The 25,896-nt window shown below is 57.3% G+C and overlaps 2 protein-coding genes across 6 annotated transcripts in view; both read right to left on the bottom strand.

The window, feature by feature from the left end:
* Positions 1-4,950: 4,950 nt before the first annotated feature.
* Positions 4,951-9,725, bottom strand: ELF3 (E74 like ETS transcription factor 3). Of its 2 annotated transcripts, none has more exons than XM_021291482.2 (9): positions 9,556-9,725; positions 8,612-8,780; positions 7,788-8,009; positions 7,443-7,562; positions 7,234-7,353; positions 6,939-7,028; positions 6,562-6,678; positions 6,185-6,380; positions 4,951-6,040 (listed from the first exon to the last, which is right to left on the bottom strand). In XM_021291482.2, exons 2-9 carry the CDS (start codon positions 8,772-8,774, stop codon positions 5,920-5,922), a joined length of 1,149 nt encoding a protein of 382 aa, XP_021147157.2. In that variant the 5' UTR covers positions 8,775-8,780; positions 9,556-9,725; the 3' UTR covers positions 4,951-5,919. The 2 variants fall into 2 exon arrangements, with proteins under 2 accessions (XP_021147157.2, XP_005505384.2); XM_005505327.3 differs by having other exon boundaries at positions 7,443-7,529; positions 9,556-9,714.
* A 4,276-nt stretch (positions 9,726-14,001) lies between these two features.
* The window catches only part of KIF21B (kinesin family member 21B), a 39,368-nt gene continuing 27,473 nt past the window's right edge, over positions 14,002-25,896 (bottom strand). For 2 of the 4 annotated variants that reach the window (XR_010467568.1, XR_010467569.1), the window contains 8 exons: positions 23,974-24,110; positions 23,485-23,665; positions 22,429-22,593; positions 21,780-21,897; positions 20,866-21,036; positions 20,199-20,398; positions 19,511-19,775; positions 14,002-18,935 (listed from right to left, as the gene is read on the bottom strand). Coding sequence is in view for 2 of the 4 variants with exons in the window: in XM_065038583.1 (XP_064894655.1) it covers positions 18,881-18,935; positions 20,199-20,398; positions 20,866-21,036; positions 21,780-21,897; positions 22,429-22,593; positions 23,485-23,665; positions 23,974-24,110 (1,027 nt within the window). In the remaining 2 variants the exon portion in view is untranslated. The remainder of the gene's footprint in view (positions 18,936-19,510; positions 19,776-20,198; positions 20,399-20,865; positions 21,037-21,779; positions 21,898-22,428; positions 22,594-23,484; positions 23,666-23,973; positions 24,111-25,896) is intronic. The other 2 variants (XM_065038583.1, XM_065038584.1) reach the window with 1 other exon arrangement.

Below are 25,896 nucleotides of genomic sequence, written 5' to 3'. Positions count from 1 at the left end.
AGACCTCACTGTGAAATGAATCTGCACAAGCTGGAGGAAAGATAATATAATCTGGAACTGCAACCCATGAGTTAACACAGCTCTGTCCCTCACATCCCTCAGCTGCTGTGTCGAATTGTCCCCATCCCCATGTGCTCTCATCACCAAACCTGGAGAAAGCCTTTCCAGGACACAGGACTTTCAGGACCACACATCCTGATGGTTTGACAGAGCAATTCCGGGTTTGTTTCTACACAATCTGCTTAGCAAGAAGCAGGCGGAAGAGCTAGAGGTGTGTGAGAACGTCAGGAGGCATCGGTCTGTTGAAATGAAATGTATGTGTGATAAGAGTTGGGCCACAGGAACCCTGGGCAGCCTTTTTGGCATCTGCCAACTTGCCGCTAATGCTGTGAGGTCAGTTGGGACCTTCAGTTCATGCTGTCTCATTCCTGGACTTTCCAGCTTGTGCTTTCTGCCCCGTGATTCTGTTTGCAAGCTGGTGCCGTGCCAGGCTCCGTGCCATGTTTGGTGGGTAACAAAGAGCAGAGCTGGCCAGGAAACAAGAATGTGATGACATTTCTTTTTGTTTCACAATGAAACAGGACTGGGATTTTAGGTAACAGTGGTGAAAGGGAAGGGATGAAGCTGGGAGACATCCACTCAAGAAGACCCACCAGTGCCAGCTTTCTGAGGATGCTGGAGACCAAGGGCTGAACATCTATCTTGACCTGGGCAGTCCAGGATCTGGGATTTTCTGCAGGAGGGGAAGCATCTGCAGAGGGAGCACAAACTGGGGAGGATGCAGAGATGCAGCTTTGTCAGACCTTACCGGGAATAAAGTTTTGGGATAGGAGCAGGGCTCCAAATCTGTTCCTGAGGAGCAGGGACCAGCCAATATGGCCAGCAGGAGCCACATGTGCAGCACAGCCAAGCTGCACACAGAGCCCTGGTCCCAGAGAAGCAGCAAGCACAGCATGGGACACATTTGGTCGGTCTAATACATCCCCATGGGTGACAGGGCAGCTGCTGCTTTGCTCCCAGTCTGTAGTGAAAACGCCTGGTGACGAATCACCATGGGTGCAAACAGGAACCAACCGTTTGGGGAGCCTGAGCCCTCCAGCCCCGTCCTGGGTGTGCTGGCATGCTAGGGAGCAAGCAGAGCACCTCCTAGCACAGACCCCTAGGAGCTGTGGCTGCAGCCAGGGGGTGGGTGGGATGCAGAAGCTTGAATGCAGTGCTGACCACAGGTCAAGGGGAAGATGGGCACGGGCAGGCAGAGGCATGTGTTGTGCCCCAGGGTGGTAGCCCGTGCCCTGGGGTGCTCCCTGGCGTGCCCAGCCCACTGCCTGTCTCTGGTTCCAGGCAGCCACGGCAACGGCTTCCCTGTTCCTACAGCGGGAACAGCCGCTCTCTTGTTTAACAACCAAACAGTGCAGAGTTTTAACAGACCAGTTACTGTCAGCGGGCAGCTCTCCTGGGTGAGCCAGACACCCCCAGGGCAGCTACTGCTGGAAGCAATTACCAAAGGAGCTGTTGGGCTGCCAGGCAGGGGGAGCGTTGTCTAGGAGCCCAGGTAACGCTGTTACCGGGGAGGAGGGACGCAGCCCGGGGGCTGCCCAGCCCAGGCCTGCAGCGGGGCTGGGTTCATCCTGCCATAGCAGCACTTTGCCACGAACCCCGGCTGCACGGTCCTTCCCAGTTCCTGTGTCATATATATCCCCTGGGCAATAAATCTGCGCTCCGTATCACACCTGAGCAACAACTCTCCCCTTATCAAATCCAGCTTCCTGACGTGCAGGTGTATCACACCCCCATCCCTTACAGCTGGTCCCCAGCAGCTTTCACCTCCCTAGCCCCAGCACAGCCACTAAAGCTCCATCCACGGGACCTCTTGCAGGACAGCAACCTGCAGCTGTGCAACCTGCCCCACACCCTTCACTCCCCCTGTGCACTGAAACCTGGGAAATATTAGCCTGCATGGCAAGAAGCAAACCTGGGGCTGCTCAGGGACTGGCAAGGGCAGTGCCAGGCAAAATCCATCAGGGAGAGGGTTTCTTGCCACAGCTGCAGAAGTCTGGCTGCAATAAATGTCTCCCACAGCTTTCCAAGGCTGTTTTCCCCTTGGATGTTTTTACGAGGACCAGACTCAACAACTTGCACACCTTCCTTTCTTTCTACAAACTTGTTCCCAGGGTCTGAAGGGCTGATTCCCACCTGGAGCAGGTACATACCAGAGAAATGCCCCACCAAAGAAATGTTTCTCCTAAGGAAAGAAGATATTGGATATGTTGAGCCAACCTTCCTTTTGGGTCAGGTGCTGGCCTGGCTCTAGACCTGGGCTCTCTCCTCCTGCCCCTCCGTGTGGAGTTGTGGCCAGTCTCCATCCTTGTGCTACTGAGAGCTCCCTTGCACACAACAATGGGAAGGCAGTTGGGACTCACATCTGTTCACTCCCAGTATGGGGTTCGATCCTGCTCCCCGATGGTGCTAAACCAGAGGCAAGAGCATAAGAAATGGTGAAAGCCAGTAGGGACTGCAGGGAGCTTGAAGAAAAGGCGATGGGAGTGGAACAGAGAGGGGGTCCCAGGGAGATGGTCTCTGCCTCCCACAGGCTGTCCCTGTCCCCACTGCATTCCCATCTACCCTGGTCCTCTGCAGGGGTGGCCACAGGCTGGCTGGGCTGAAAAATCAGGTCATGCCATTGTGTTCAGGAGCAGTTTATGGTCTGGCACGTGGGATATTGGACACCTTCCTGCTGGCCCAGCCGAATCCTCTTCCCTCACCCCATTTCTCTGCTCCTATTTGCCACATTTCAGCCACAGCAGCCTGCAGGTCCCAGGCAAGCGCTGGCCAGGGCAAACTACACCCCTCTTCCCTAACTGGAGCTGCGGATCAGCAATGGCCCCTGTGTCCCTTCTGGGGGGTCTTGGGGCAGATAGAACCCACTTTAATGTTCAAACTTGAAGGGCAACCAAGATATTTCCATGGGAATTGTGTGCCAGAAACATGTTCAACCTGGGACCACCTGGTGGGAGAACAGACCCAGTGTAAATGTGTGAGTGGAGGTTGTTTTGGAAGAAAAACCTCTTTTTTTTTCCATTTTCTATCATGGCTTGCCACAGCCATAAAATCCAGGCACCTCCAAGGAGATCAAGAAAACAAATCATCTCTTTTTCATGCCAGTGTTCCAGGAGGATCTGTTGATCTGGCTCAGTACAGGTTTGGAGGTCACCACAGGGGTTACCCTGAGCGTGTGTTGCTGTGTGCATGTGTCTGTTTGGCCTTGCTCATTTTCGTCTGGTCCTCCCTGGCTCTTCAACCCACAGACCCACGTGGGCTTCATGGGAGGATGCAGGATCTGGTCCCTCAGCCCATGGCCCCAGCCCCTGCCTCTTTCTCCCCATCCGGCACAGTGTGCTCATAGAGCTGAGGAGTCTTTGGACCCCCCACCTCTGCCTCAACCCCTCTGGCTGACATGGCCCCTGCTTGTTGATGCAGTGGGGTGGCAGCGGCAGGCGGTGAGGACACGGAGGGCACTGGAGGCGAGGCAGACAGGTTCCCTGCTGCTGCTGGAGCTGGTTAAACATTGTCCCAGGCCAGTTAGGTAACACAAACCGCAGAGGGAAAGAAATGAAATTGCTTGAGCAAACAAGGTGTGCTTGGCAGGGCAACAGGCTGCGTGACAAAGTGCTCTCCCCTCTCCCTGCCAACCTGCCAGGGTTATCTATTGACGGAGAACAAACACCTCACCCACAACCCCACACTTGGAGGGACAGTAACCAGGAGCACAGACAGCAAGATGTGGCCTGGGGCTGGGCCTGTCCTGTATGTCATGTCCCCTCCCTGGACATGCTGAGTGCCACCAAGCACCATCCTGGCCCCCTCTCACACACACTGCTTGTGTGGGCAGCCTGAGCATCTAAGCATTGTCCCTCCTGCCACCAGCCTGCTCCTTGTAGCAGATCCAGGAGGCCAGTGATGGGCCTGGAGCACCCTCCGCTCGCTGGAGCCAGCAGACGCCAGCTGGGAAAACCTGTTCCCCGCTGAAGGTTACGCAAGGAACGTGATGGAGGTCTGGCTGCAGCCCAGACCATGCACTGGCTCCTGGTTCACACCCAGGGACTGGAACCTCTTGCACCACAGGGCAACCCTGATTGCCGCATCTCAGCAAGTAGATCTGGGAGCAGCTCAACTTCAGCCCAGCACAGTAGAAGGACTTGAATGGAGGTCTTCTATATGATTTTGTCATCTCCAGGACTGCACACGACTGCAGAACCCCTCTTATGTCTTGCTCAGTTGCAAGGGTGGTGATGGCATGCCCACAGGAGACCAGGCATCCCAGCTGGACCAGCAAGGAAACTCCTCATGTAAACAGCAGTTGAACCCACCAAAAAGAGGTTGGATCTGCCCCATGGGTACATCTTGCCACTGGCAAAGCAGGTGGGTCATGTCCTTGTTGCCATTGCAGCAACCCCAGGAACTCCTTTGGCTGCCACCAAGCCCACAGCCTGAAGGAGTAGGGCATCAAGAGCCACGGCCACCAGGAGTTCGGAAGTGAAACAGGAAACTTGCAGCATGGTCTGTGATTGCCCCAGCCCCTGGACCCACTTTTTGTTACCCATGTCATGGTGAAGCAGTGGCCTGGGCTTCCTAAGCAGCACAGTGCTCCTGCAAAGGTGTGTGCCAGGGCTGAACTTCTTGAGGGCCAAGGTTTAGGAGCAGGTATAAATGCCGCTGCAGGGCTGGCTTTGAGACAAGGCCTCCAGATCTCACTCCCACCAGCCTAGGGACAAGCCTCCCCCCTCACCCTAAGGAACACCCTGTGTCCCTGTGCCAGGATGACCAGGCAAGTCCAGGCCACAGCAAGCAGGGGGGAAGGTGGCAGATGAGTTCCTGAAACGGGACATCCCAGGCAACAGGGGTCTGTTCCCCACCATTTCTTCAAGAAAAACAAGCATAATGACAGGAAGGTACAAAAAGAAAACCAACCAAACAACAATTTATTCCTCTTATGTTCTCATTTGAAAAGGAGGAAACCACATGCACTTGCTGGGTGCCTGCCTGGGCTGGCATCCCCTCCTGTGGCTGACACAGAGCCAGTCTGTGCCCCGTGACATCGCTTCAGTCCGGCTGAGCATCACCGCCTGCCACAAGACACGTGTGTTCCCCACAACGCACACTCTCACGCGGGAAATCTTACTCATGAAAAAATATATCTGTACATTAGTTTTCTGCTTTTTTTTTGGTATTACATAAATTAGAGCTACTTTTGGGGAAAAAGCCTGTTTCCAAATACCGGCAGCCAGGCTGGAAATGCAGACTGACCCTGCTGTCCCAAGTTCTCTCCCTCCTGAGGGCTCTCCAGGGCCAGGTGAAGCTCCACAGTGTTCCCATCTTCTCTCAGCAGGTGCCACATGGAGAAGCTGCTGCACAGTTGCCTCACCTGTCCCACACAGAGCAAACAGGACAGTGGGCACCTTCAGCACGAGCAGGGATGAGGGAGGACCCTGTAGCTGGGACAAGGTCTGTCCGATCACAGGTGAGATGGTGGTGCTGCCCCTCTGCCCGGGCAGGAGGTGGGTGACAGCAGGAGACCTGCTGGGCTCTCACTGCGGTGCCGGCTGCCACTTGAACTTCTCTTCCCCTTCGCATTTGTCAAGGCTTTGAAACAGCCAGCGTCACTGTGACTCCAGTCAGAGGTACGAATCCAGTGAGGGAATCAGAGGTTCGCAATAACCTACTGTAGCTAAAATATTAGCTTTAAACACCTCAGTGCCAGCAGTCACCAGCATGCACGAGCGTGCCCATGCAAGGGTCGGAGCTTCACATGCTGCACGGGGCAGCAGCTGCAGATACAGCTGCAGGCAAAGTTTCCTGCCAAGGAGCCCAGCTCGGGTCTGGCCCAGAGGCGCTTGTCAGACCCCAGCATGTCCAGGACTCCTACAGCTCCTTGTTCCTGTTGAGCACCTCCTCCTCCTTCCAGCCGCTGGAGTTCTTCCCAAACTTGTACACAAGCCGTCGCCCATCGACTCTCTCCAGGATCTCTCGTTTGTAATAATATCTGGAGGAGATGGAGGTAGAATCAGGGCTCTGGATGCAGCCCTATGTGCTGGGGAGGTGCTGTGGGGAATCCAGGCTGAGCCCTGGTGGGTCTGACCCAGTTGTGTGGGGCAGGTCCCCCCAGGGGACATGGGAAGCCACTTACCGCATGGCTCTGCTCAGCTTCTCATAGGTCATGCTGCTGTTTTTCTTCTTCTGGCCCCAGAGCTGAGCCACCGCTTCAGAGCGCAGGAACTTGAAGACACCTTCCTGCCGGTCCTCCCACTTCATCAGCCCCTCGTTCAGCTCGGGGTGGATCAAGATGTCCCGGATGAACTCCCACAGGTGGGTACCTCTTGGGGCTGGAAGAGGAGAGCAAGCTGTAGAGGAGGGAAGATCCTGCAGGTCCCCGCACTTTGAATCTCCCTAAACCTTCATTGTCAAGGGGCATGGCCAGCAGACATGGCCCTTCCTCCCGTCTCCCCCCCATAGACCCAAGCTGGGGTAGGCAGTCCATGCTCCCAGGATGGAAGGTTCACGTACAGTGCTTGCTCTTCCGGCTCTCCAGGCAGTCTCTGCTCTCCTTGCTGAGTTTTCGGGGTCGTCCCCGTTTCCGCTTGCCATGTTTGCCGTCCCCTTTTCTGCTCCCTGTAAAGCCGTCTGTGACACAGACAAGGGGACAAGTTATTCTGTGCAGAACCTGGGGGGGTTGCAGCTCCCCCCACCCTGGGCCTCCTCAGGAACAGAAGCACAAGGGAGGCACACAGAAAACCCATCCCCTCCTTCCTTCCCAGTGGGAAGATGGAAGTTCTGCTGTTTGTCCTTAAATCATAGTCAGACAGGACATGTTCTGCAGCTGCTGGAAGTGTCCGGGTGCAAACCCTCCTCCCCCAGCTCCTGATGGGAAGAAAATAACTCACCGTCAGGGAAGAGCTTTGCCTCCATGGGGTCAAGGTCAAGGTCACTTCCACCGGAGTCCTGGGAGTTGGGGCTGTGGGACATCACAGGCCCTGAGAGGCAAAGGGACACGGCTCAGACCACCGGCTGCTGGCCTCTGGAGATACTTTCCCTTGGTTTTCCCTGCCCGGTCCCCATCCAGGCCCCTGCAGGCACCCGGTGCAAGATCCAAACCCAGCCTTGGCAGGGGGGCAGTTCCCCACCAATCTCCCAGATCATCAGAAGCAAAGGGAGCTTTCTGCTGGGCAAAACACTGACCTGAGATATCGGAGCTGCCTGGGGACATGGCACCAGGCAAGCAGGTGAAGTCTGTGGATAGGAAAGGGTTTGTGGGCTTCATGTCCTCCAGGGAGTCCTTGGCACAGGAATTTCCCAGCTCTGGAAGGGGCAGAGAAGGGAAGAAGGGATCAGCAATGCATCAGCATGTGGTCCCTGGGGCAAAGGCCTGTCTGAGGGCCCCCTCTTACCAAGGTGGCTGGAGTCCAGGAACATCTCTTGGGAAGTCGCATCCTCTTTTTCCAGCAAGTCAATGATCCAGTTCAGCTCATCAGAGGCTGCAGGGGTGGGGTGACTGGGATTAGCGATGCCTATTCAGTATGGAGAGGAATGGTACATACTGGGACCTGCGTCCAGCCCTGCCCGGACCCTGGTCTGTGCCCCCACATCCCCCTGCACAGCCTCCCCAGAGCAACCTCCCCGAGGCAACCATGCACGGTGCCTGGGAAGCAAGAGGTCCTGGGCTGGTGGGGAATTCTCAGCCTCACACTTTGAGCTGCCAGGCCTGGGGATGAAGAGGACATGAGGACACTCACTGATCTCGTGCAGGCGGTCATAGAGCTCGTCCCCCAGGGGCCCGAAGATGAGGCGCATCTGGTCCCTGCTGCAGTGGCAGAGTGCATGCCCGTCCATGTTGCAGCAGGAGAAATCGATGGAGCTGGCGTCATACTTGTTCTTCTCCACATGGTAGCTGATCCACTCCAGCACCTGCACCTTGGTCCAGAAGTACGGGAGCTCACTGAACCACTCTGGCTTGTCTGCAAGGGATGGAGAGTGGGGCTCAGGGACAGGGCACTGGGTCCAGTTCTGTGGCAATCACATGGGGCACAGCGGGCCCTGTGCTTGGAGGGCTGTGGGACAGGCACTTAGTGCCTGCTCTCGGGTCGCCCTGCTTGCCCTGCTCCTGTCCTGGGGGACAGCAACAACCTGACGCTCCCCACCCACCATTGGTTTCAGTGTCATTTGTCCCATTTGTGCTGGGATCCGCCCTGCTCCGCTGGTATGTTCCTCTTGCGTCCCCCAGGGCCATCCCATGATGGTCATAACAGTGGAGCGGGACGCCTGTCACCAGGACTGTACTTCCAAGCTGCTCTCCTGATGATCCGTGGCAGCCCATCCCCTGGGATGATTCCCTCATCCCCCTTATGCACCTGATGTGCTCCAAGCAGCCACACCTTGTGCCACTCAGGGTCTTCTTTCAGCCAACACACCCTTGGGGAAATTGAGGCATAGTGGAAACTGTTGACCTGCCCCAGTGGGATGGGGACCTTGCAGTGCTCTTCCAAACCAGCTGCACCACCTCACTGCTGCCTTATGTGCTGCCTGCCCGGTGCAGCCACCACCGCTCCCCCGGTCCTACCTGTGCTCTGTGCCAGGGGCTGGCTGGTGGGCACGCTGAGCCCCAGGGTGCTGTTGTCCTCAAGGTGTCCCAGCATGTCCAAGGTTGGCTGCACCTCGTCTGGCTGGTACATGGCACTGATGTAGTTAGAGAAGATGTTGCTGATCTCACAAGATCCCGCCATCAAGCTCTGTGCCGAGAGACGACAGTGAGCCCCAGCTCGGTGGAGCTGGGGGACCTGAGACCGCAGCACCCGCAGCAACCCAAGGACCTGGCTGGGTGAGGTCGGGCTCTCCCTCCCTCCACCCATCGTCACCTCTCGGGTCACTTCAGAACAAACACCCGCCCAGCACCCGCCGGCAAGGCTGGGGCCTGACTCACCACCACCCCGGGGGCCAGGAGCGAGGGAGGCTGAGCCGGAGCAAACTGGGGACACAGCGTCACCGGGCTTGCAGAAGAGCCCGGTCCCCAGCAGCCTGGCCTTACCAGCCCAACTGTCAGCCAGGGCACAGGGACAGCAAGCAGGTGGGTCACAGAGAAGGGTGTTGCACAGCCCCTCCATGGGGACGGGCGGTCAGCCGCCCGGCACTCCCCCAGCCCCACAGAGCAGCCGCTGCCCCTGACCCGCAGCAGGGACTCCAGTGCCAGCAGTTCCAGTCCTCTCAGCCAGTTGTGCATCCCGCCAGCTCTGCAGCCGGAGGGGACCAAACCCCTGCCTGGCCCTTGTGGAAGAGCCAAATCTTGCTGTTCACTTGACAAAACCTGGGGACCGGAGCGTGGCCCCTCCAGACCACTGTCTTGCTGGCCCCCCAAAAGGGCTAACAGCTGTGGTGGGAGAACAGGCGTGCAGCGAGAAAAGACCAAGCGCATCCCCCGACGAGAGCGAAGATGCACAGAGAGGGGAGCAGAGCAGCCATCCTGGGCTGCAGGATGTCAACAGGCCCCAGACGAAAAAGCTTTGGTACCTTCTGCGATGGCAATCCTGGGAAAAGCAGCTAATCCAGAGAGCAGTGAGGGGAGACGGAGTGCGCCCTGCCCGGCCGCTAGTCACTGCTCATGGGCCCGGGGAGCCTGGTGCCGATGGGCAAGCCCTGCCTGCGTCTCCTCTTTTATAGTACGGGCGGCGTAATGCGATCTGGCGGCCCGAGGGGAATTCCAGCCCGAAACGTTCATGCTCCGAGATCCAGGTGATTTGCATAATATGAACCACCAGGTCCCAGCCCAGTGCTGCCTTGCCGGGAAATCTGGGTTGGCCAGTTTAATCATTGTCGAGCCCTTGCCCTGCCAGTGCCCAGAGTTTCACCCACACCAGCTTCGCGGGCTGTTTTCTTCGCTGCCGTTTGCCCAGCTCATGTTTGTTTGCTCGCAGCAGCAGGTTCACGCGGCTGCCAAGCAAACACACCCCGCAGGGCCAAGCAGCCTGGGGGGCTGCGTGTCCCCCTCGGGGCTCTGCCTGCGGCAAAGGGGACGCTGTCGGTGCGGTGTCCCCTGCTCGGAAGGCAGCCCAGCCCTTGTACCCAGCGGGTGTTGGTGTGGGTGCCCTGGCTACATTTGGAGCACAGGCTCGGTCTCCCCCTGGTCTGGCACCCACAGCTCTTCCCAAAGTACAGGAAGGACACAGGGATCGAGGTGGGCAGGTGGTCGGAGAGGGACTCAGGTGGGGGTGGGTGGTCTGCATGGGGATGGGGCAGAGACAAGGCAGATGACGGAGTATTGCTGTTCTCTCTGTTAGGATGGGTCAGTTTTTGCCTGGGTGAAGTCTGGGACAGGCTGCAGGGCTGTGATGGCCCATTCCCTGCCATTTCACACATGCACATTTACCAGGGACACATGCCAAGGGGCAAGGCAAGGTTGCCTTGGGAATTATCTTCCCTTGCCCCTCTGTCTCTTTGTCAGGGATACTTGGGTCCCTGTTTGAGTATATTCATGCTGGTTTTATTTATCCTGTGCTGGCAGAGGAGCCCCAGGCCAGCCTGAGCCAATAACTTGACACCCGTTTGCCTGATGCTGGTACTTACCTGAGCCAGACATGGCCTGGTACAAACCCAGGCCGCTGTGTGAGCAGGGCAGACCCTGGCATCACTCAGTCACCTCTAGGTCTTTGTCACTTCAAACCAGTGCCTGGCAGCAAACCATCTCATGTGACAAGGTGGTGACAGACTGTTGCAAACATGGATGCTCTACCTCAGCCCACAGGCCAGCAAGGACAGGGTGGCTGTGTGCCACATCCCCCTTGTCACGTCACCCTGTCCTGCCATGCTGTGCTGTGGCCCTGGGGCAGGCAGGGCCAGCGTGTGAGCCAGGAGGTACCAGGTCACGCTAGCTGATCACCTGCCCCAGCTTCATTCCTCTGCTGCACAGTCACGAGTGCTGGGTGCTGTCAGGCCCTTTTGTTTCCCGGGCACAGCATCCCTCAGCGCACAGGGATGTCCCTGTACCTGAGAGCAGCCCCTGCCATTGCTGCCAGGGGACAAACCAAGACCACCAGGAAAAACAGGGGTGCTGGGCAGACACAGAGCCTTGCACCTGTGTTCAGCTGTGAGCTGAGCCTGGGGCTCTGCTGTGCCAGGGGCTGTGGCTGCCCGGCTGGGCTTCCAGCTCTTGTGGTCACAAACCTGCCCTGGGGAAGCTTTTTCCACCCACTGCTGAAGTGCGGGTGTCTCTGGAGCAGAGTGGGACATGACAGCTTTGTGCCATGCCCAGGCCACAGGCCCAGGGATGATGGAGAGGGCGTGTAGCATTTAGGATTCTCCTGCCTGAACCCTGCTCAGCCCACCCATGGCTCTCCCCAACCCCAGGGGATCTGATGGGATGGCTGATGGGGCTCTCTGGCATGGACCACATTGAGCATCGCCTGTTCCAGGTCTCCCTTCTCTGCAGACCCCATGGAAGTGCCGCAGCCAGTCCATGCACTGGGACTATGCCACCGATGGGACAGGAGCCCTTGGTTTGTGACACTCTCAGCCCCTTATGTGTGCCTGACACACTGGGAGCCTCCTGGCTGCCCCCAGGCCCAGTCTGCCCCTTCCTTCCCCTTGTGCTTTGAAGACAGGAGGCCAGCAGACCTCAGCAATCCTCCCCAGCAACCTGTAAGCACTCTCCAGCTCTACTGACCTGGAGAAATGGCCTTCCTGCCCATCTGCTTGACTGATGTGACACAACCCAGGCCCTATAGTGGGCCGTGGGGAGAAGATCACGGTGGGGAGCACTCCCTGGAGCTGCTGAGATACTGTGCCAGGAATATGGGAGAGCATAAGCCTCCCCTGGGGTGTCCCCATGCCCTCCGCAGAGCCATAGGGCAGCAGCAAGATGCTGGATGGTGCTCACAGGACCATCCACTGCCGAGGAACAGCTGCAGCACTGATGTGTTCAGGGCAGCTCCTCCTTGAGTGTGTGGATGTGTGGCAGAGGGCTGCCACAATTTCATCGCCAGAGCCAGTGGTTCCCAGGGATGTGTCCCTGCTGTCTCTTTGCTGCTGATCCAAGCTCCCAGGGCACCTTCAGGCATGTGGGGAGCGCGGCACAGGGCACTGCCAGCCAGGGCTTGGCATCTTGCTGCGGTGAGAAAGAACTAGTCATGAATTTGGAGTGAGTTGGTGACAAGAAGACCAGCAAGAAAAGGTGTCTGTGGTGCAATGAGTGGCTGGGACAGTTGGTGGGACGGGGATGCTGCTGGTGTCACCTGACCTTCCAGGAGTAATTCGGCCCATGATACCCTCACATTTGTTGTCCCACAGATCCTGTATGCCTTGGCAGCACCATGGTGTGGCTGTGGGTACAGATGTTCACACCAAGATAAGCCATGACCCAGGCTGAGGGTGATGCTGGTTGCAATGCTGGGGACAAATGTGGCTCTGGGCACTCCCAGCTCCGCAGAGACACTGTTACAGCCGGACGGGCACCGCTCTCAGGACAAGCAAGGTGTGTTTTGAGCCCAGGGCTGGGGTCCCCCAGCCCTCCCCTAGCAGCGGGGTGTGGGCTGCCCCACGCTGGGAGCGGGGTGTGTGCCAGGAGGAACCGCATCCGGGGTGGTCGGTGCAGGCACAGCCCGTGCCTTGGCGGCTCGCTGCTCAGCTGCTCTGTCCGACCAGTTTAACCAGTGCTGCCTGGCTGGGAAAGGGAAAGTGGAGGTTGCTGGGGCTGAGGCCCTGCCCTGAGGTGTTGGGGGTACAGCTCGCTGCCCCCCCTGCCTCCACCCTGCAGCACCCGGCGCTGTGCCGTGTTGGCTGCGCAGTGTCTTGGGGGGCACCAGCATCGGTCACCTCTGGGTGCTCAGCAGGCACCACACGCTGACACCAGGGTCACCTCGCCCCCACCCCTGCATCCCCCACCCCACCATCCCCCCCGCGGGGGTCCCTGCTGCCCCGGGCCCCAGCAGCTCTGCCGGGCACCCCGGTCCCGCAGCCAGGGCTGCCACCTGCCGGCTGTCCCCAGGGCCACCGCTCCCCTCAGCCAGCCGGGCTGCTTCGCAGCAAGGGACGGGCGGGCACCCGGCGTCCCCAGGGAGCCCGTGTCCCCCAGGGCCCTTGAGGGCCGTGCGGGGGAGGAGCAGGACGCACCTGAGTCCCCACCCCGCAGCACCAGAGCCCGTCCAGCCTGGGGACCCCTCAGGATGCTGACGTGATGCTGCAGGGTCATAGAACCACAGAATCATTTTGGCTGGAAGAGACCTTCGAGATCATCAAGTCCAACCGTTCCCCACCCCTGGCACTGCCCCATGTCCTGAAAACCTCATCTCCGTCTGTCCAGCCCTCCAGGGATGGTGACTCCAGCACTGCCCCGGGCAGCCTGTTCCAATGCCCCACAGCCCTTTGGGGAAGAAATTGTTCCCCAGATCCAACCTCAACCTCCCCTGGCGCAACTTGAGGCCGTTTGCTCCTGGCGCTTGTTCCTGGGGAGCAGAGCCCAACCCCCCCTGGCTCCAAGCTCCTTTCAGGCAGTTCAGAGATCAGAAGTCTCCCCTCAGCTCCTGTTCTCCAGCTGAACCCCCCAGCTCCCCCAGCTCCCCCCCAGCACACTTGTGCTCCAGCCCCTTCCCCAGCTTCATCGCCCTCAGCTCAGGGATGCTGAGGTGACCTGGGAAGGGGCAGGGATGCTCTGACTTCTGCAGGGGTTGGCTGCCACTCTGACTTAGGACCACCCATCTGGGCTCCTTCCTCCCCTCCTCCTCCTCATCAAGAGAGAGGGGAAGAGCCAGCCCGGCTGGGTCTGTGCTTCTGCCACCTCAGCCACTTATGTCTCTCCCGTGTAATCGTATCTGCCCTGTGTGCCCGAGTACTCGCTGCCTGTAAGGATGCCAGAAGGGCGGCAGCAGCATCAGTTCACCCAGCCTTTCCCCAGCTGCATCCGGAAGGGTCGGGCGGTTCCCGACTGTGCTCTTCCCCTCTTCAGAGTCATCTTGCACCGTCACCTCATTTCAGTATGTTTTATTTGTGAAGACAAAAAGGCAAGGAACAAACACAGCCATTGAAAAAACATGTACATCATGAGACTGAAATAACTTACACTATTTACAAGAACACATCGAGGTATAAAATATACGTACACGCCTTGTCCTCTAACAAACCCAGTCCACTGGGCTGGGCTGCAAGACCCAGCAGAGAAAAAAAGCCTTCACGAGAGTTGGCCTCTACAAAACAGCTCTGAGCAAGAAAAGGCACCTGCTATTTGCAATACTGGTGTGGTGGGAAGGGATGACCGAGCAGACAATGCAACGCTGCAGCTGCCCGAGCCCCAGCAGAGGTCTGGACTGGAGGATACTGGGTGGTCCCGGGACACAGGGGACGTGGAACAGCTGGCAGGTGCTGCAGGCAGAGCTGTTATGGATGAGAGGACAAGCCCCCAGGGGCAGGGGGAAGGCGCAGGGCTGTGCTTTTCTGGGGGTGAGGCCCAGGAGGCCGAGACAAGGGTTGGGGGTCAGAACTGTGCTGGGCTCCCTCCCAGTTACAGCTGGAGCACTCTGCAGCACACGGGGGGGTCAGGGGGACGGTTCCCTCCCAGGAGGGCTCAGGGAGGGTGTGCAGCCTGCAGGACAGAGCAAAGCTCCAGTGAACCTGCTGAAAGCAAGCGGGAGCCCTGTGCTCTGCAGGGACTGTACCTGGACCCTGTCCAGCACGGGAAGGACTGGGATGGGGCACTGGGAACAGGCACTGGTTCTGCAGCACCAAGGCAGGAGGCAGCGTTCCCCAAAGCATCTGTGCTCAGAGGTGCTGGGGAGGAACGATGTCCACGGGGGACAGACCCTGGTGCTCCTCACAGCTGGCCAGGCTGAGATGCATGGCCAGCCTGTCCGTTTGTGCCATGAGAGCTGGGGTGCCAGGGAATGGGCAGTGCCTGGGCAAGCTGGGTGGGCTCACAGTGGGTTGGGGCCCCAGGGCTTTTGTGCTCCTTAGTCATCTCCCCCCCTTATGTGCAAAGCTCAGCTCTGGGACAGCGTTTGGCAGAAGCTGGAGCTGGCCCCTGTGTGCTGGAGAGAGGAGACCCACGGAGCAAGAGTCAGGGCCCGAGGTCAAAAGCATCACCCAGCAATCTGAAAAAGGGAAGGACCTCCCTGGACTTCAGGTATCATCACACCCTTGGCACAAACCAAGGCACCCAAGGATGGAGCAAAAGGAGGTGCACAGTGCAAAGGCAGCTCCAAACTGTCCCTGCAATGGAAGGGCTGGCAGAGGGGTTCAGAGACCACAAGAAGGGTCTTAAGCTACACAGCAGTGCAAGTCCTGAGCCCCAGGGGATGGCCCCAGGACAATGCAAAAGGATGAAACAGCTCCCCTGCCTCCTCCGGCAGGCAAACAGCCCTCACCGCCATGCTGAGCCTCAACCTTGGCTGTCCAAACCCAGGGACCCAGTTGGAGCTGTGAAGGACCAGAGTCCAAGTGGTCACCCTTGCTAGACCACCTGCATGTTGCGATCTTGTGCTTTAGTGGTTCGGGAACCTGTGTTGTCCCCCGCCAGCAGACAGTGTGGCTCAGCTGCGAGCCCCTTCCCAAACCCCTTTGTGACAGGGAAGCGGATACGGCCCCATGTCAGCTCCCCATCCCTGAGCAGGGGGCTCCCTGGGGGCTCCACAGTTACCCTGGTTTATGTTCAGTGCCTAGGACAGGATCTAGATTCAACTATGTTTTGGGGGTCAAAAATCAAACATCACGCATGAGAATCAGCTTCTCTCCCAGACCCACCCCACCCTGGACAGAGGGTTTTCCAGCACCAGTTTCCTGCTGCTCCAGGCTGACAATGGGGACCAGGACCAGCCCATTCCAGTGATGTGCTTTGCATGGGCATTTCCCCGACAAGAAGGGCTTTATTGCATCCACAGAGAATATCTGTGAGAGCAGAGGCAGAAATACACGCTGAGTTGAGCCTTTCAGAGGTCTCTTTCCATCCTTCAAAGAGACAAGAGGGATGACTTCCAGGCTGCAAATCAACCCAATAACAAACGGCAAGAAAGCCGAGCCTCAGTTCAAGTATTCTACCAGCAACTGGAGCAAAATCTCAGTGTTGTGACTCAGCTGGGGGATCCCACTGCAAAGGGGAGAGCAGGATGCTGGTCCTGCTGCACTGCCCAGGGGGAGGCAGGGAGGGGACACGAGGGGCGGCTCAGACATGCAGCAAGGTGAGGGTGGGGCCACGTGTCCCCAGGACGAATTCAAGTGTCAAAACCATAACGATAATTAAGAGAAGAAGAAACACAAACTCCCCACCCCATCCCCAAAACAAAACCAAATGACAGTACCTAGCTTGCACCGTGAGGTAGCTAAACCAGATCAACACCCAAGAAACACTTTCCCGCATGAGAAATACCAACTGATGCAGATACTAAAACACACACACACAGAGCTATGGGATCACAGTCACCTCTCGCTTCAAAGACCCCCCTCTCTGGACACTTGCTGCTGTGCCACAGTACCAGCTGCCTCCACCCGCATGCTGGGAAAGCCTTGAGGCCCCTCCATGTGCAGCAAGGTGGATGCACAGCATCATGCAGGGTTGGCCACCCAGCCCTGGGGAATTAAGCAGCACTTGCAGCCTACACACAGGAATGAACCAGTGGCAAAAGGCAAGGCAGGTCTGACCCCAAGCTTCTGAAGAGCAGGTCCCTTCACCCACTTGAGCAGGGAACAGCGAGAGGTTTTGGGTCAGGCACTGGCAGATCTTGATGCAGACACCGATGCACATGGTACAACTGGCTACAAACACACAAACACACACTCGCCACCCCCGCCACCCTTTGCCCAAGCAAAGGTTAAAGCGGCTGAGGAATGAGGAGGGAAACGCCGACCAAGGGTTGGAGGGTAACACCCTTTCCAGCCTCCACATCTGTGCGTTACCTCGGCGGCCACAATGCACCAGCTATTTTTGCAGCCCAGAGCTGCTCGTACTGATACCGTGTCTCCAGCAGCTGCAGCAGGAGGGCTCCTTGTCTCAGTGTGGCTGCTGGTCCCAGACTGGGCCACCAACATGAGGCAGGGTCACACCCACACACACCATTACTCCCTCCACCAAGACAAGGCAGCAGGATGGGTTTTTTATCCCCCAAAAGGCAAAAATATCCCCGTCAAATCACTAAAGATACTCCTGCCTTTCAGGATGAGTACGAATTCCCATGCTCCACCCAGAACGGTTTTAACGAGGAGGGCTGGTGGCAAATGACCTGGGACTGGTCCATGAGTCACCATGGTTGGACAAAGCAGAGGGAAAACAGTCCGTGTTTTATGGGGAAGGTCCTGGAGGCCCTGGCCTCTGAGAACCCAGTTCAGGGCTGGTGGGATCATGTGCGAAAATCCTTAAATTTGAGTTCAAACGTTGCTTCTTCTGTGACAGAGGGGAAGTGAGGGCACGTGAGGCAAGAGCACCACTCCCAGGGTCTCCTTGGCCATCCCACAATGAGCCCTGACTGGCCCAGGGCAGGACAAGCAGGAGATGGTCCAACGAGCCACAAGAGAAACGGGGGAAAGCTCCAGTGTGAGACCAAGGCCTTGCCAGCCCCTTGCACAGGAGAGAGGGTGCATGGAGAAGCTGTGTCCTTGCAAGGACACTCCTGGATGGAGCCCCCAGCTTTTCACGGAGGTCGGATTGTTCAAGATCATCCAGTGCAGGATTGTCCTGTCAAGCGTGGGGTGAATCAGGGGACTTGTGCGAGACTAGAGTGTGCAACCCCTTCCTCACCCCGCTCCTGGCACAGCCAACTCCATTCTGGGCTGCACTCCAGCTGGGCCCCCTCCAGCTCCTGGATCCGGGGGGGCCAACAGGCCAAATCTGAGCTGCTCCCCTCCCCGGCAGGAGGCTGAGAATAGAGCCTGGGGGAAGGATTTACAGCTTCCAGTTCCCAGTGATGGAAAAACAAGATGGGCCACAGGGGTGAAGGTGACAAATCCAGCCTTGGTTTCTTTGCCCTGTAACCTCCATTCTTGCTTCATTTCTCCATCTCAAGGAGGTTAACACGCTGCAGGAACCCACAACAAACCCCTGCTGAGGACCAAGGTGTCAAAAGGCTAAGTAGCCTTTCCCTTCCCCCTGCAGAGCAGCATAGGCAAATGGGGAAGAGCCTGAGAGCTGTGGGTCAGCTGAGTTTACAACTGGGGCTTGGAGAACATCAGAGGGATGTGCAGCAGGTTTGTGGGGAAGCTGTCTGATGGTGATCTTCCCTGGCTTGCCATGCCTCCACTGCTGGGACATGGCAAAGGACCTCAGAGGTGCACATCTCCAGTCACTGGGGACAGGTAGAGAGAGGATGGAGAATGATGAGACTACATGAAAATCCTTCTGCAGGACCCCCACAGCAGAGAAGTTGTCCCATGAGGAATGTTTCTGAAGAAGCAGCCCCTCTATGCTGTGGTCCTGGCCAGCAGACACCAAATGTCATCATGGCTGTGGAGTGGAGAAAGACTCCTGCAGGAACCAGCCCTGGAGCCAACAGGGACAGAAGCAGCACATCAGAGGCCACACGAGCCCATGGTCACAGGAGGAAACCAGATGTCTCTGAGAAAGAGCCAAGGATCTCTGCTCCCCACAAGTCCTGGTAGGGGTGGGTGGGTGAGAAAGGAGATGAAACATCACTGGAAAACCTCAGCAGGAGGGAAGGTGGAGCTGACGGTGCCCCATGGAGATGCCTTCTCGCAGGAGCTGGCAGTGCTTAAAGTACCAGATGGGACATTGTCCACCCCGTTGGGTCAGGCACAAAGAAATCCCTATCTCTGGGCTGAGCTCCTGTAGATGATGGGGTCTTCACAGCAAGGGAGAGGTACCCCGACCTTCACCCTCCTGTCACGTATTCCAGTCCTTTTGCAGTTCCTAGTTCGAACCCGCAGGTAACCTCCTCCCACTCCAGAGCTTCACTGTCAAGTCACTGAGAAACAAAGGTGAGAGGGATGGCGTGACCCGGGGGTTCCCGCAGGAGCGCCGCAGAGAGGCACTGGCAGGAGAAACGCTCCCACCCCCAGCCCATGGCAACATGCAGCCCACAAGACTTCCAGGCCCTTTTCTCTTAGCAGGAGGTTGCCCAATCCATTTTGGAGAGCGGACAGGCCCAATGGGGCTCAGCCTCCAGCTCATCTCACTGACAGCAACTGGGGACAAAAGGAAATGGTGACGTCCAGGGCTGACCCAAACAATAGGACTCCTGCACCCCTTGAATGAGCTCTAATTAGGTCAAAGCAGTGACATGGGGTGGGGAGCTGATATGCTGGGTCCTCCAGGGCATAGGCTGCTTTGGGGGTGGCTGCTGACTCCCGCCCCACCATCCATGCAGGGGTGAGGGCAGGTCACGGCTTGCACTGAGCTGCCACAGTGGATGTGGGCACTCAGCAAGTTACAAAAAAGAGTAAACCAAAACAATGTGGGGAGTATGGCTGGGCCAAAGGGGCACGTCACTTCTAGCAAAGGTTTATCAAGTGGGGGAAAAAACGCAAAATAGTTTCATACCGTGAAGAAGCAGCTCAGACCAGAGAGAAAGAAAGAAAAAGAGAGAGGAGCAAAAGCAAGCAACAGAGAGAAAGACAGAGGGAGAAAGAGATGGAGAGAAAGAGAAAAGGAAAGAAAAGACAGAAGAGGAGTGCATGAGCAAGAGAGTCAGAAAGAGCAGGAGGGTCAAGGCAGACTAGTAGCACGGCCCTTTATGGCAAGGACTCGTCGTGGAAGGCAAGGGGTGAGCCCAGGCACGTAATTCCATAACTTTACCCGGCAGTCACTGTGGCACAGATGGGAGGTGGGGAGGAGGAGAGACAGAGAGAGACAGAGAAAAAGGAAGGGAGAAAAGGGACACAGTCGAAAAGAGGATATCAGAGTCTTGCTGCCAAAGAGGTCCCCGAGAGCAGCAGAGGACACCCAGACCCGGGGAAGAGGGGTCCCTGCATGGGGGATAACCCAGGGCACGGGCAGGGGACAGCCGGGGGAACAGCTCTTGGCACTGCAGTGGGCAGGCCGTGTCGTGGGGCAGGCTAAGGCGGGCAAGATGGGATGAAGAAGTGGAGGGACAAGAAAGCTGTGAAACTCCCCCCTTCCCGCCCTCCCTGTCCCCTCAGCATAAACCCACCCAGCCCCAGGGATAACAGTTCAACCCAGGGGTCTCCCACCTCCCAGGGGTCTCACGAGTAGAAAGCCCGGGGCTCACCTGGAGGCAGTGAAGATGTGCTTTGAGTTGGTGCAGATGGCGTTGATGGGGCTGTCGTGCCCTTTTATCTCCCCAACTGGGGTGAAGGAGTCCACATTCCAGACTTTGATCATACCTCCTCGGCAGGCACTCAGCACCATGGGGCGGCCGGGGATGAAGGCCAGGGCACAGACCCAGTCTTTGTGGGCATTGGGGATTTGCTGTAGGCACAGAGCAGAGATCATGACCAACCTCATCTGCAGCACCACCAGCAGCCTCACGCACCCAGCCTGGGAGGCTCAGCTCCTCACTGTCACCCTGGGGCTGATGCGGATCGCGGGGCTCGTGAGGAGTTAGAGGGTTCAGGCCTGGTTTGTCCCCAGGGCAGGAGACAACAATCCTGCCTTCAGAGGGGAACTTAGCACCCATCTCTGCAATTGATGCTGCAGCCTGTGTGCCAGGGGGAGCTGGCAATCCCAAGTGCCCTACCGCACAAACTTAGGGGGCTAAAGAGCCACCTCATGCATGCACAGGCAGATTCCCAGGAATGGGAGTGCCCTCCCTCGTTAACTCAGCACAGAACACTGGCACCAGGTCCCTGAACAAGAGGCCCCCCCAGGGCCCCAGCAGCAATGCTCCTCTGCCCCACATCACCCCGACAACCTGTGCTGTATTCTCCCCTCCAAACCTGGAGAAGTTCCTGCTGCTCCAGATCCCACTTCTTTATGCCATTGTCCCTGGAGCCGCTGAAGAGGACATCTCCCTGGATGGCCAGGCACTCGATGCCGTCATAGTGAGGGGGCTCGAAGTTGTGAGTGGGGCCAATATTGCCCACCATGCCCTCAGCAATCTCAAACACCTGGAGGAAAAACAGTAGGTGAGAGACTCCAGATGACACTAGAAACAGAGGTGATCCTCTCCTGGAGAACTTGGCCATCACCCAATTTTCTAGGCTCGGGGGACCCAGAGTGACACTGGAAAGGGGAGCGGGCATTGGCCAGGGGAGATGTGTTTGGGGCCGAGGTCTTGCCAGGAGTCCTGCCACCATTAGAGGAGGTCTGCCACCAGAGGTAGCCCCCATTTTGCTATATTTTACTCATGGTGAACTTTCACACACCTCCATGCATTGAGCTAACAGCTTGCAGCTGTCAGAAGAGTGGGATCCTACCTCCCTCATCACCTCACCACCCTTCTTCACTCCCCTGGTGACAGGAATTCAACCTGCCAAAAACCAGCAACAACCTCAAAGGGAGTGACAAGCTCTTGCTGTGCTGGAGCTGTGAATGAGCAGGTGCAAAGCATCTGTACGAGGGAGGGGAATCGAGCAGAACAGGGAGAGCTGCTAATCTGGGTCACCCATAACATGCAAGTACCAGCCACAGAGCCCAAGGGATGAGAGAGATGCAAATACATATCCAAAGGTGCACTGGTGGACCAAGAAAAAGGCAAGATTTGAGGTGAGTAGATATGCAAAAAACCTCACATGCAGAGGTGAAAAGAGAAATCTGGGCTTAGATTTCAGGGGGAAACAAGAGACCTTAGGGGCTGCCAAGATCTGGGCTTCCCTGTGGGACACAAGGCTCTCCTCTCCAAGGACAGTACCTTGACATAGTGATCTTTGGAGCCCGTGACTACCAGGTCGTGGTTGCTTGCCGTCTGGTTTACCGTGAGACACATCACAGGCCCGATGTGGCCGCTCAGCTTCCCAATGGGCTGCAACCTGAGTTGGATAACGTGGGTCAGCCAACCCCTTCCCGGCTGCTGAAGCTCCTCCAAGGGGCTCTCCAGGCAGAGACCCCCACAGCCCTGGAGCCCCCGGGGGACTGTGACCCCCTTTTCGAGGACACCCCTCTTCCTAGTGATGCTGGGGGAAGAAGGCAGCTTTGGGACGTGACAATGTCTGGCTCCAGAGCCCAGGCTGCAGCAAGGGGTCAGCAGCCCAGAGCTCTCCTGGCAGGGAGTGGGACAAGGACAAAACCAGGGGCATACTGCTGCTCACCCCACATGTCTTCTCCCTTCTCGTAAGCTCTGCCCAGTTCACAGACAAATCCTCCACCCCAAGAAGCTCCACTGCTGCTCAACACCCCTTGGGTCCCATAGGAAAGGGTCCTGTAAGTCCTTATTCCAAGCAACTTCCACCACTAAAAATGTTTTCTCTTTCCCAGGAGGGGAGTAATTTCAGGCTGCTCCGAGCCAACAGTGTCTACTCGACATCTACAGCTGTCCTGCCCGCCCCAGCACTACCCCTCACCTGCTCAGCTCCCAGATGCGGACGGAGTTACCGGTGGCAGCATAAAGCGTGGTGCCAGTGGGGTTGAGAGCAATCTGGTTGATCTGGTGCTCCCCCTGCACACTGGTGACAGTGCGGTTGGATGTCCCAGCACATGCGTCCCCAGAGATCACCTGGCCAGAAGATCTAAGGGAGAGAGAGGTCCAGGGGAGAGGATGAGCAGAGATCAGAGCCATGGAGACCCCATGGAGGAACCACATGGGGCTGTTGGCTCCAGGCTGGTACAGCTGGGTCCCATGTCAGGGAAAGACCCTAGAGGTGTCACCATCTTTGTGGCCAGAATGGGATCAACAAGACTTCTGTCTCCTAGGCCAGTGCCCTGCTTGCAGACGAAGCCAAGGATGTTGGGTGTATGCATGACATGGAGCATCCCCGCCTGGTTTCCATTCAAGGACCGCTTCTGTCTCCTCCCATTCCTCTTTGCTTCCTTCAGGGAGAGCTGGCTAGTGCTGGCAGTCAGCATGGGACGGCAGAAGTATTTGGTCTCTGCACCAAAGGCAGAAGCACCTTCAGGCCAAGGCAGACGAGCTGAGGCTGGATGGAGGAAGGAGCTCTATGCTGGAACAAGCTGGTAAGCCTGGCCTGCTATACTCTCTTAACATTTGAGCCCTGCTCCAGACCAGCAGACCACAGCTACAGCCTGTCCCACACTCCTTTCTGGTCCTCAAACTCCTCATAAAGATCCGGGTTTCACCGAAGAGCCTGTGATTTGCTCAGCTATGATGCCATTAGGGGCTGTGCCTCCTCTACAGAGCTGCTCACTCTCTCGGCCATCTCCAAAAGCAGCTGCAGATCTCTTCAAAGATCTTCACCCTGAGCCTTCGCTGCAGGAGGTCCCTGCAGGTCCCCTCACCCCAAACTCTCTCCCAGCCTCCCTGTTCCCTAAGGATGCAGCACTGCCAACTGGCACTAAGGCAGCTGGTACTTGGCCCTGTCCCCAGCCCCAGTAGGTCCTGGGACTAATTTCTGTAAAGTCAGAGATGCCCAGAGTACCCTGGGTCCCCATTTGCCACGTACGTGAGGGTGCGGATGCATCGGGCTGAGTCCCGGATGTCCCAGACTTTGATGTATGATGTGGACACGGTGAACACCAGCCCAGTGTGGCTGCAGTACTTGATGGAAACCACGTTGTTTGGGTGACCCTTGAGGGAAGCAATTTCTTGGCCCGTCACCAGGTTCCACATTTTGCAGCTCCGGTCTGCGGGAGGAAGAATGTGACCAAGAGTGTCAGGCTAGTGGGGGGGTGTCTCCCTCTGAAAGCATGGTGGCTTGGGGGCAATACCTCTTCTGAGCGCTGCCTCCCCCCACCCACAGGGCCAGAGGAAAGGAACCAGCCAGCCCCAGCACCACGGCAGTCACGAGTAAGGCTCAGTGCTGAGGACAGGAGAGAGGTCCAGGAGGAACCATCCCCATAGTGCCCAGCACTCCACATATTCCCTTGTGCCAACTTCCTCCCACGGCATCTGCAGGCCAGCAACTTCTGCGTCCTCTCTGTCCATCACGCACCTTTGGACCCGGTGAAAAGCAGCTCGTCGGTAGCATCCAGGCAGAGCACAGGCTTGGTGTGTCCTTCTGCCACAGAGACGCACTGCAGCGGGGCTGTACGGGCGTTCTTGGTCCCAGCCACTGGGTTAATGATGCCCCTTGCATGGGAAAGAAAGAACAAGCATGGTGGAGTGTGTGTGCAAAGACACTGCGCTACACAGTCCCAGGGGCACGGGAGAGCAAGAGCTGCCTCACTCCAAGCATCTTCCACTGCCTAGCAGTGCGATGGGTCACTCCACCTGAACCTGGCATGTCTGAGCAAAGGTCTTTGTGGGAACCCTGGGAATCTCCCCAGGAGCAGCCCCTGCCTGCTGCCTCTGACACAGCAACACGGACTGAGAAAGGGCGACTGCCCAGCGGCCTCTGCTCTCCTGCTGAACCTCTCACACCTGGCCAGCATGCACTAAAGCACCTAGGAGACTCGGCTCATCGGTCCTCAGGTCAGTCGGGGACAAACTGCTCTTTCTCCAGCCTGAAGCTCTTCTGGGACAAGTGTTTCAGGGTACCAATGTCCAGCACCCCAGTTCTTTGGAGGCTGTCAGCCTGTGGCTGGTGACATTTGGAGACCAGGTTCTGCGCTTTTATGTAAGACCACAAGGGTGACGAAGCACAGTACCAGCATTTGCACTCAGCGTCCCTGTTGCAATGGCCATGGAAGCCCTGCTGGCTCCATGCAGGAGAGGACCTGTCCCTGCCAAACCTTCCTCCAAGGGACACCTGCTGCCTGTCCCTCTGGACACAGCATCTGTCAATCCCCTCCTCTTGAGCAGCGCTCAGGGAGCTGAGGACTAGCCCTTGCCCTTCCAGACCCCAGGGTGCATTGCCAACAACAGCTTCTCCCAGCTGGCATCCCACAGCACAGCGTCCCCACAGCCATGGGGCCCTGGGTTGTGCTAGTCTCTTTCTAAAGGCAGGGAAACTGAGGCACAGGGCTGTAGAAGGGCAGGCCCAAGGCCATTTAAAGTTTGCATTAGTCATGAGGACCGACATAGCCTCATTAATTTGGGTTTGGAAATCACATGCATGTGATCTTTCTTTCTCAGAAGCTGCATTTACAAATTCAAACAGACCTCCCCTGACCCCTGGTGTTTCTACCAGTCTCAAGGTGACACTGAATCTAAATGGAAATCCTGGCTCCCCAGGGTGAGATGTTATCGATGGACCTTGTGTTGCTGCCTGATGATAAAACTGCCCAAGGTGACACAGCACAGACACATCTGGTGCCACCTCCACAAGCCATGGGCAATGTGAGGTGACACTTGGGTGCTGGAGGGCTGATGTTCCTAAAGGACAGGGAAAGGTGGCCTTTGTGTTGGGAAACCTCTGCAGGCAGGAGCGTGCAGTGGGACAAGCCCAGGAGCACCTTAACCCCAAGGCTGAAATCTGCACCACAATCTGACTTGTATTTCCTTGGGAAAACCAAACCACAACCCAGCACCAGGGAAGCACAAGCAGGTGTGGGGAGCACCTGGAGATATTTGCCTGAAAGATGCTTGTGAGAAGGGCACACCAGGAGTGCCCAGGGTTGCTTGTCCCCTTCCCCAGCATCACACCATCCTGCTGGAGAGCTGGGGGACAGGATGGGACATGGTGGCATCATGCTGACGAGAGCCCATCAGAGATGGAGGAGAACATGCTGCCACCCCAAACCAGCCATTACCCATAGGTGAGGTTTCCAAGGGCTGATCAGAGCAGGAATGGTTCAAACTTCCAACCAAGGGGACAGTGTCAGATACTGGAGGTGGCATGCCAGGGGGGACAGCACACACAAGCTGGGAGGTGGGGGAGAACAGCAAGGCGCAGGTGGAGCGTGCAGGGACAAGGGAGAGCAGACTCGTGAGACAGAGAGAAGGAGAGGAGGGAGGGATAATAAATAGAAAGTTG

This window comes from Columba livia, chromosome 22 (assembly GCF_036013475.1).
Source record: "Columba livia isolate bColLiv1 breed racing homer chromosome 22, bColLiv1.pat.W.v2, whole genome shotgun sequence".
Taxonomy (NCBI): domain Eukaryota; kingdom Metazoa; phylum Chordata; class Aves; order Columbiformes; family Columbidae; genus Columba; species Columba livia.
This window is presented reverse-complemented; position numbering and strand designations above follow the sequence as displayed.

Coding starts and splice junctions, on each gene's coding strand:
- ELF3 (XM_021291482.2), bottom strand. CDS start 8,774: ATGGCGGGATCTTGTGAGATCAGCAACATCTTCTCTAACTACATCAGT. Junction 7,354..7,442: donor CCTGGACTCCAGCCACCTTG/GTAAGAGGGGGC, acceptor TGCCCCTTCCAG/AGCTGGGAAATTCCTGTGCC. Junction 6,041..6,184: donor AAGCTGAGCAGAGCCATGCG/GTAAGTGGCTTC, acceptor CATCTCCTCCAG/ATATTATTACAAACGAGAGA.